This window comes from Hippoglossus hippoglossus, chromosome 9 (genome assembly GCF_009819705.1).
Source record: "Hippoglossus hippoglossus isolate fHipHip1 chromosome 9, fHipHip1.pri, whole genome shotgun sequence".
NCBI classification, from domain to species: Eukaryota; Metazoa; Chordata; class Actinopteri; order Pleuronectiformes; family Pleuronectidae; genus Hippoglossus; species Hippoglossus hippoglossus.
Genome location: NC_047159.1, coordinates 3,299,078 through 3,309,231, shown reverse-complemented (window position 1 = coordinate 3,309,231; position 10,154 = coordinate 3,299,078). Strand labels below are relative to the sequence as shown.

Below are 10,154 nucleotides of genomic sequence, written 5' to 3'. Positions count from 1 at the left end.
TTTAAAGCCGACTGTCCACATTTTTATTTTCAAAGTGACTGGATCAGGTTTGTGTGTGTGTGTGTGTGTGTATGTGTGTGTGTGTGTGTGTAGACACTAATCATTTGCAGACGTGTGTGTTCATGCTGACACGAGGAAAGTTCTCTGCAAGACAGAAACATGAAGTCTGGCTGCAGCTCATTCTGATTATTTTCCAGATTTTGGAGATGTTTTTCCTTCTCAGTGACATCTGCTCTGAAACACAACACATGACTCCTGATCGGAGGTGAATCTCCTGCAGATTAATCATATTTCATGTTGGAGATTAGTTTAAAATCTCACCTCATTGGATCACACGCTTTAAAATACATGATTGTCATAGCAATGTCTCTGTGGGAGGCAAATATCCACTCTCTCTTCCCTCTGTGTCTGGTCTTCACCACCTCTTGAGGAAATTATCTTTGCTCTTTAGCAGTTAGACGTGACACCATGTTCACCAGCTGCACTTTAACTGTGTCTTTGCTGCAGAGAGGGTTGTGAACTATGAGCTGAAACTCTCCATAAAGCTCAGTAAAACCAGGTTCAGCTCATAATTCTCTGCAGGTTCATGAAAACAACTGACCCCATTATGACTTAAAGCAGCTTTAACAACATGATAATATCTTCAGTCCATTTAGCAGCACAGCAGAAGTAAAGAACACTGAGGATGTATCTCACATTAGGTTTTAAAACAACAAGTACAACTTTTGAACTTTGAAACTTTGAGGGGGGGTTTCTCCACCGAACGCTGCGTTCCAATGGAACAAAAGCAACCAGCTGTGCTGACAAAAACACAAGATAAAATCTGAGCTCGGCAAACACAGAATTGCACGGTCGAACAAATTCAGAAAAAGATTGTGTGGCGAATGGTGTGATTCTCTGAGTGAATGCACTGAATCTGGAGCCTCGTGTTGATTATACAAGATACAATACGTCTGCAGCTTCCTGCAGCTTCCGATTGTAAGATTGGACTCTTTCCCCTGTTGCCTGTTGAGCTGTGAGTTGTTTTGGACGTGCGGTCACATCATCGTTGTCGCTTACAGTTTGCAGTCACGTGTCTCAGACGTCTTGTGTACCTGCACCCCCCCCCCGTCTGCTTTTGTCTGAGTCCGCAGGAAGCCGACCTGCGGGTTACAGTCTGACTTCCTGTCCTGGCTCGGCATCTGTAGAGGAGAGAGGAGGAGGAGGAGGAGAAGAAGTGGGGGGGGGGGGGGGGGGGTCGGTCTTATTTAGCCCTATGAAGAGCCGGCTTTTCCTCCCTGTTTCCATGGCGACCGCTCTCCTACAGTATTCAGCCGTGGGACGGCCTCTGCATCTGAAAGCAGTTCCCAGTGGTGTTTCAGAGCCTCTTGCTCTTTTTCCTTCAGCCTCGCTCGTCTTCCCCCACTGTCTCTGTTTTTCAAAAGCAGCAGCACTTCATCCTCACTCGCCGCTGTACTTTAATAAATGTCGAACATCATTTGCATGTGAATCAGGGCTGAGTTATGCCTTTGTTTCCTGTTTGAATTCCTCGAGACTACAGGCTCAGACTTGACGCCAGCACACGCTTTGAGATGTTTAGACTGTAAATATACAAACAGTAGACGAGTGAGAGAAAGCTTTTCAAATGAGGAATCACTGAGCACTGTGCTCTTTGTGTATTTAGCCGGATCATTCTGTGTTATTTTGGAGTGTATTTCCCCCAAAGACACAGTTAATAATTACACAGCATGGATGTTTACTCCGAAATGGGTTTAGTTTTTCCACATTTGCAAGATGATGAAACACAAAAGCCCAAAATGTCAAACAGAAAGACCGACTTGTTAGATTGGTGCGATAAAGCAAAACCCCACAGAGGCTTTCAAAGACAAACTACAGACACGTTTGACAGCCCAGAGGAGACCTTATTATTCAGGTCATAGCAAACTTACTTCCTGTCTATTACCGTCTCTGTCATTTGGGGTAAAGGCATGTGACCTACATAATGTACAACAACAGGAGCCTTCGAATTCTGGCTGCAAGGAGATAATGAAAATAGCAAAAAGCCGGTTGAGTCCAGATCAGTTGTGCTGCTGCGGTGGGGATCCCTCACCTACACACAGATGTTTGTTCAAGTGTTCGTGTGTTTTAATTTGTTGTTTGATGATATAAAAACGGGGTGGATTGACGTCATGATTGACAGCTGAGACTGACTTGCGATTGGTTGAGTGTGACAGTCGTGACGATAGCGTTTATATTCGGGATGTGATACTTGTGAATTTGACGGCTCGATCCTTACCGCACGGACTCTGACACCAAATGATGTCATCGGCACAAGATGACGTTTGTATCCAACGTATTTTAGCTTGGCCTCTGGATAGTGGGAGGAAGAGACGTGTTTCCCGTCTCCAGTTACAGTCTCTGGTTAACGCTGTCACACAAGTGGCTGCAAAATCATCAGTGTCAGACATCTGATCACAACTCGACAGTTCAGAGAGAGAGAGAATCAATGCAGCTCTAAAATGATATAAGTTTTGACTCATTTGAAATAGTAAAGAAAACAGAGGGATATGTAAATCAATGTTGATATTGCAGCCACTGATAAATCAATGTATGTGAATGAGTGAGAAGAGTAAAGTGGGGCGTGCATTATCGGCAAATGTGGGTCATCGTGATGTCAGGTGTCCAGACTGCTGATGAGGTGTTTTCAGGGTTTTCTGTTTCCACAGACACTTTTCAAATTAGCTGAACGCACTAGAGGAAAGAAACTCTGCCCAAACATCACATGTAACCTTTACGTTAGCGTGGACAGCAATCGCCAGTGTTTCCTTCCAAAATCCTGCATGTGATGGACAGGCGGTCTCTGAGTGTGACGGCTCGACCAGAGAGAGAAAGAACGAAAAACAATATACAATTCAGATGAGGGCTGGTAACCTGCCAGAAGGGTCTTCACATTTATCAGCAGCAGTAAGGAGAGGGGAGATTCATACGTGAGACCCGGTCGCCCTGTTTCATCTTTAATGGGCTCCCACAGACAGTCTGGCACTACAGAGCCGTCCCCTCTCTCTTGATTAAATCGCTGCAGCATAATGAAGCAGAAGAGAGTCAGACAGAAACTCAGAACCCCTCTGTGTACCTGCTTCATTGCATTTGGCAAGATTTCCCTTTCTTCCCTCCTTCTGGCAGACGCATGCGGTTCTGTGGCAAGTCTGAGCGCTCGAGTCTGAGCGTCGCAGAGGCGAGAGAAAGCAAACCCACTGCGGTCGTGGCAAAACAGCTGAGTGCTCCTGAGCCGTGGGGCAATACCTCCAGAAGACGGAAAGACAAGAGAGCAGCTGCCGACAGTTAGGACGGTCCCTGGTGGGCGAGGAGGAAAGACGAGAAGAGGAAGAAGGAGGGAGGGGAACAAGGGGAGTGCGGGGTTGTTGGGAGGAGGAGGAAGGAGGCGGCGGAAGGAGGTGGAGAGGTTTCTCTTTTTGTCTCCGTCTTCAGTGAGAGGAATAACGAGCGAGCAGCAGGATTGCTGAGTTCCATCTTGAGTTTTTTTATTTTTTTTTCATTTTATTTCTTTCTTCGTTTCGTTAAATGAGCGGTGGATTAGCGGCTGCGTGCTGCCTTCAGTGTGCAGCATGGAAACCAAGTCCCTGTTCAGCCTGCACAGAGCCCTCGCTCAGCCCGTCAAGATGTGCATGTTCGATTTCCCCGTCACTATCCTGGACGACCTGGTGAGCTCTGACTCCATTGTGTGTGTGTGTGTGTGTGTGTGTGTGTGTGTGTGTGTGTGTGTGTGTGTGTGTGTTTACATGTTCAAACAGATTGTGTATGCATGGCTGCAGGTGCTTTATTATATGTTTCTGTGTATGCATACAGTGTGTGTGTAGCTGCATGTGCACTTCTGGCTGCAAACATATATTTATATGTAATTGCATGTGTGTGTGTGTGTGTGTGTGTGTGTGTGTGGGTGGGCCTATTTCTATCTGTGACTGTGTATATGTCTAGTCGTGTTTTTGTGCTCTCATGTGTGACGTACTGTTTACAGCAGAGTACATTAGAACATGGTGTGTTTTGTGTGTGTGTGTGTGTGTGTGTGTGTGTGGTGTGTGTGTGTGTGTGTGTGTGGATGGAAACAATGATCCCAGCTGATTGCTCTTCACATTAACCCTGCGGGACAAATTGTGATTTTTGAATATGAATATGGGCCATACAAGCAAAATGTGATTGATTATTTCGCACCTCTGGCCAATTAGGTTTCAGTAAACGACAGTCACATGACTCAGTAGCAGCACATCTGGACAGGAGGTCAGATCTGCAGGTCACAGATTTAACCCCCCTCTTGTTTTCATTTCCTGCGGTTCATCAACTCACAATGACTGTTTGTCCTCAGGTGGTTATCCTTCTGTGATATGCAGCTCTTGTGTGAACGCGACCTTCATCCAGTTGTGTATCTTTGTGCCAAACTGCCACTACGTCCAATCCCTGCACCCCCCCCAGGCAACCGTCTCCCTGCTGAGGTGCCTGTGTCCTCTGATATTTTGACATGTTTGGACGTGTCTGGATTAATCCCGGCGGCGCCTAATGAACGTGGTCCTGTGTCGGTCTGTTAATGAGTCCTGAGATTTAAAACCGATGCAGAGACGAAGACACGTCCTCTGCTGTGGTGGGCGAACACTTGATTAACGACGATAAGGGAGTTTAGAGGCTTGTTTGTTTCCTGGTCACATCCTGATATCAAACCCGCAGAGTCTCCTCGTCTGGGACTGAAGTGTTTTCTCTCTTTTAAATTATTCTTTTTTTGTTGATAGTTTTTGAACTTTTAATTCATGACTTCTGCTGTTTTCCGGCGTCCTCGCTGAGCGCCTCTGCTTTTATCAGCGTCTGAATGTGACAACAGGCACATCTTTCAAAACAAATCATTATTTTACACAACTGTGTTGCTGCCTCAACTCATTCTGTGATTAATCACTAGATAATTGATGCTTGTGCACAAAGGCAGCTCCGTAAAGAAATGGTTTCTCCAGCCTGATTATCTTGTTCCAGCCGGTCGTTCATTTTGTTCTGAGCACCTGAGGTTATATTGTCATGTGACGTGTGCTCCAACTATAATATTTGATTCCATTTGATGCTCCGCTGTGTGAGAGGTGGATGAAGTATCGCACTCATCCTGTCTCTGTGTGTCTGTCGGCTGTAACAACTGATTGTGTTTCACGTGGCCTGGATTCTTCTCTGTGGTCAAAGGAAGACTTTCTCTCTCTGCTGTTTAGCTGAAGGGCAACGCACTCACACACAACTGGAAAACGACTTACTGTTTACTCGTATAAATAATGCAGGAAGGTTTCTATAATGATAAAAACAAAATGCGACATGTTGCAATGTGAACAAATGAATAAATGTAATATATCATGTGACTTCTATAAAGACAACTACATAGTGAGCTCATCGGGAAAAGAAAGAAACATCATTGTCGCAGGATTATGACGTTGGGTGTGAAAAACTCCACAGTAAAGTTTAAATGTTTATTTTACACTTCGTATTAATACTTTAATGTGAAAAAAAAAACTACAGAATGATCATCTTTAAATGTAGAAATCAACTTGTGTCCCGCAATTTGTGCTGTGATGCTCTGCTCGTATTTACATTTGTATATTTCTCTCATATCTCTGCCGCGAGCGCAATGCATGATGGTCGATATTGCTCGGTTAGTGACCATCGGTTGCACACGATTTTTCATGATGCATTATGGGAAACAATGAGTGCACTATAAAGAGTATAAAAACTACTCCAAACATTTGGACACCACTACAAAATGGCAAACTCACTATATAGTGATTAGTGACACAGCCCATCCTCTCGTTGTGTCCTCTTCTTCTGCAGCAGTTCGATCGCACCTGACTTGAGAATTGGCGCCACCCAGCTGTTTATTATGAACCTACCCCCAATATTAACAGAGTGGAAGGTGTAAATGTGCATTAATTTGAGTTTTCATTAGCTAATTCTCTGCAAATTTGAGCAAAACAAGTGCTATAGTTGATCAGAAACATGACTATTTTTGGAATATACATGAGACTCACTGCCTCCGTATACAGCCCTTTCTTTTCTTTGCTTCTGCTGAAGGTGGCACGCCATCCAGCGAGCCCCAGACCAACTCGGTACTTTCTGATAGTGAGTCATTCAATCCTTTTCCTGTATGTCAGCTCTGGTCCTTGAACTGGTTCCATTGAGGTTTGTGGGAACCTCAGTGCCACCCAGTGATCCAGCCCACGTTTTCAGCGAAACGTCGTAACCAAGGATGCGTCATGAACAGAGCGTGCTACACGATTCATAACAAAGATAAACAACAGAAGCAAGATGGTGGATCATCATAGTGAAATCCTGCAAGTGTTTGTACTCTTATTTCAGATATTGTGTTTCCAACCCGTAGAATATGACACACCCACTGATTTTGTCATGGTTTGCTTGTAAAAAGCTGATCCAGCTGAACCAAATTATTTTTGGATGAAATGTTTCAAATGGTTTCAGAATGAGGTGACTGGTTCTGAGCAGATCCCGTTTCATGTTGGTGCAAGTGAGGGGGAGGGGGGGCTGTAGCAACCACTCAGAGGGTGTTATTATTATAACCTCCTGTCTTGTAAACACAATGATGACTGAAGTGTTTGGCAAGTGACAGCAGCACCTGCTCCCAGCAAGAAGAGGAAAAGTTAAACAGAAGTCAGAGTGACTGTCGGCCGGCTCTTAAGGAAATGAAGGGATGTCTGCAGACTGGTTGATAATGTTCACTGTGACCTTCATGACTCGTGTCAACCACTTTGTTTAAGAGAAATAAAACAGTGAGACAGTTTTCAATAAATAATAAGTTGTTGTAAGTGGAATTAAAAAAAGTGCGATCTGGCAAAAGGAACAGTCATATTTCAGTTTTTAATTTAATGCACAGTTGGACTCCTTCCCTCTGTTTCTATAATGATTTTATATTCCAGGCAGGAAATGCACTGGTCCCTCACTTGGTTGATATGAAGTCGTCAGAACCAACCAGGTCCAAAGGGACATGAGCAGACAGGCCAGAGTCCAGAAAGGTCAGACGAGGGTCAAAAAAACAAGCCAGACAGAATAAACAGCCAGGAGGGAGGAGAGAGACAACAGTGGACAAACTGGCAGAGGGACGATGACTCAGGTTTGTATACAGGGGGGGACTGAGGACAGGCTGGTGGAAGTGGAGGAGCACGTTCAATCTCAAAAACGTTCTCCACCGTGTTTGGTCCAAACTGTGCAACAGGCTTCGAGATACGATTTTCTCTTGTTTTGTGGGTGTGTCGAAGGTTGTTGTCCAATCAGCAGCGACGTGCACATAAACCCTGCTGCGTTAAAAAGGCAGCGACGTCATTGTGAAGTATTAAACACATATTTAAATCCAATGTCATCATCTACAAGATTTCATCCACAGAATGACTTTCTCAGCTGCCATCGTTTACGTTTGATAATATTAAAATCAGATGCAGATCCACTCTGAGCTGTGTAGTTTAGAAAAGAGGAGGAAAAACATCATTTAATACAGTTTTAAACAGCACACAATAAGAGTACAGCGCCAGGAGATAGAAAAATAAACATGAAAATAACATAAAAAATCTATTTGAGTCAAACACCAGATCACGTGTCTGCCTCAACAGCACATTATGAACCGCAAGAGGAAATCCTCAGAAAAGAGGAAATCCTCAGAAAAGAGGAAGAGGGAAGAGAGAAACCAACACAACTGAAGGAAACACATAATAAAAAGAAATGAGAAATAGTAACAAGAAAGGAAATCTACACATAAACAACACAAAAAAAACGTAATTCCCTTTCAGCCTCACAGGAAACCAACCTGCAGTTTGTTTCATTCCACAATAGAGTTTGTGTTTTCTGAATTGTTTGGTGTGTTTCCTTTAGTCGCCGATGATTTGATATTTAAAATATGCACAAATTAATTCAGACAGCATTAATTAAAGCTGAAATGAATTTAATCTTTTTAATCACTGTTGTAGCCAGGCTGCAAGCAGTGTATGTTTTTTATTAATGGATAAATCAAGTGCAGAATTACATCCAGATGAGAAACGTCTTACTTTTTTATTTGACTGAATGAATGGTTTCACTTCACTGTCCAATCACTGATGAGCCTGAGGAGGTAATTCCCATCTGTTGGCAACCGGGGAAGTTTTTTGAATTCCCCAGCATCTTTAACTTTCATTTTCAGTTCCGGCTTCACCAGGTTTCTCCTTGTTGTCATTACAGAGACGTCTCACTTCACCTCTGACAGACATGAAGAGACCTACTTTCTTTTTTCTCCCTCGTAAGTTAATTTTTTCCAGTGTTGTTGACACAGCTGGTAGAGTAAACACGTTCGAGCAGAGCACTGGCGGAGGTTCGGCCAATCTGTGACGAGGGGAGTGGGAGCGAGCGCTCGAGGACGGTTTGGATCCCGAGGTTTCTGGTGTCTCAGTGAAATAAGCATGTGGGCCTGCGGACTGCTGGTCAGGACAAGTGCCTGCTGGGATGGAAAGGATTATTACCAGACAGCGAGGAGAGAAGGAGGCAGACAGGTTGGATCCATTAATGTTTTCTTGTTTTGTCCCACACGAGTCTGACTGGTTTATAGACGCGTTGAACTTTGGATCTGTGTCACAAGAGTTGTCCTGCTCGTCAGGTCACAGAATCTGGTATTGATCACTTATCCCCTGTTTTTATAATAATGATGATAATAATGATTAACTTTATTTATATAGCACCTTTCCAAACATACGTGTAAGTTAAAAATGAATAGATGACTCATTTTTCTTCAGACTTGACTTTGACCTGCCCAGTGTTGTTTTTTACAACTTGTTCCAACACAAACCTGACTCAGAGATCTGTTAAAAACAGGATACAGGCGAGTTCTTGAGTGAACAACCTGTGACTATGCACAAACTCCTGCGTCGCACTGTGTCTTGTCTGCAGTGGATATAGATCCCTGCATTTGAAATGAAAGAGTCGATGCTTCACCGACTATAATCTGATCCCATTATCCGTGACTTCAGTGTCCTGGCTTCTCCGCGACGTGAGGTCTGACCTCGACAGCCTGCTCCTGTTAGGAGCTGTCAAACTGAGACAGCAGGAAGGGCCGGACGCCAGCCTCCTCTGTCCACTTCCTACCTGCTCTGACCACAAGATTTAAAACTCAGCAGCCGTGAAAAACAATACCCAACTGAGTGGTTTTTGAAATATAAAACAACCCCCTGATGATGCTGTCCAATCAAATCTTGTCAGGAGGGGATGTAGTCGGGTGAAGGTCTCTGTTCGGAAAGAAATTATCAACTTCTTCAGGATGTCTGGGTTCAGAACGTAATTTCTCCCTGAGGATTTATGAAATGTGTTATTCTTACCTCCTCCCTCCCACTCAGCCGGTCAGGTTATGTCACCCCAGCACCTGTCAATCATCTTGATGAGCTGTCGCCTGGCCGAGGTAATCAGCCGACATGCAGCCTTCACTGGTGTCAAAAGGGGCGAACAGAAAATGTTCTCTAAACGTTTAGCTGCTCCTCCGTTCGACTGTTTTCTTCTGTGCTGCTTCTGCTGCTCTCGGACTGTTTGCAGGTAGCGAACAAAGAGAGCAAACAAAGATGGACGACATGTCGGCCCCCAAAGTGAAGCCAAAAGTTGTGTCTCAATTCCGCGACCTCATCCTGCGGAGGACCCGGTCTACGCAGCCGGCGCCAGTGGCATCCTCCAACGGACACGTACACCGCGTCGGCCGAACCGAAAGGAGACGGCCTGGACTTCTTATTGCGTCACCGGCTTGTCCCGCCGTTACAGCCGTCGCCTAGCAACAAAGCTACGGACGATTTAAAATGTTGAAAAGATGTTTTTTAAAACATGTGTACCGTTCGGTTGAGTACTTACATTTCAAAATGTATTCTCTTGACGTTTTCGCCTCACATTTTGCCGCCATTTCCTGTTGGAAAACTGTCACTGAAGCGCAATGAATCATGGGATATGTCGGTCTGGGAAGGATCCACCTGGTGGAGCCTACTTTGCTCGGGGGTGGAAGGACACGTTTGATCTTGATATCACGGCTCCGCTCCATGATCGCTACCGCACAGCATCCAAATGACGGCAGCGGCGCAAGATGGCAGCGTTTAGTGGCCTCATTTCTGGATAGTAGGAGGAAGCGGAGT

General features: G+C 44.6%; 1 protein-coding gene across 4 annotated transcripts in view; it reads left to right on the top strand.

Moving 5' to 3' along the window:
• Positions 1-10,154, top strand: part of LOC117768474 (ral guanine nucleotide dissociation stimulator-like) — a 39,756-nt gene that overhangs the window by 3,051 nt on the left and 26,551 nt on the right. Inside the window, exon 1 of one of the 4 annotated variants that reach the window (XM_034596842.1) lies at positions 3,463-3,701. The exons of 2 other annotated variants lie outside the window; for them this stretch is intronic. In XM_034596842.1, coding sequence (XP_034452733.1) covers positions 3,606-3,701 — 96 coding nt within the window. In that variant the 5' untranslated portion in view covers positions 3,463-3,605. Of the gene's footprint in view, positions 1-3,462; positions 3,702-7,720; positions 8,544-10,154 lie in introns of those variants that run through there. One more of the 4 variants, XM_034596843.1, reaches the window with a different exon arrangement.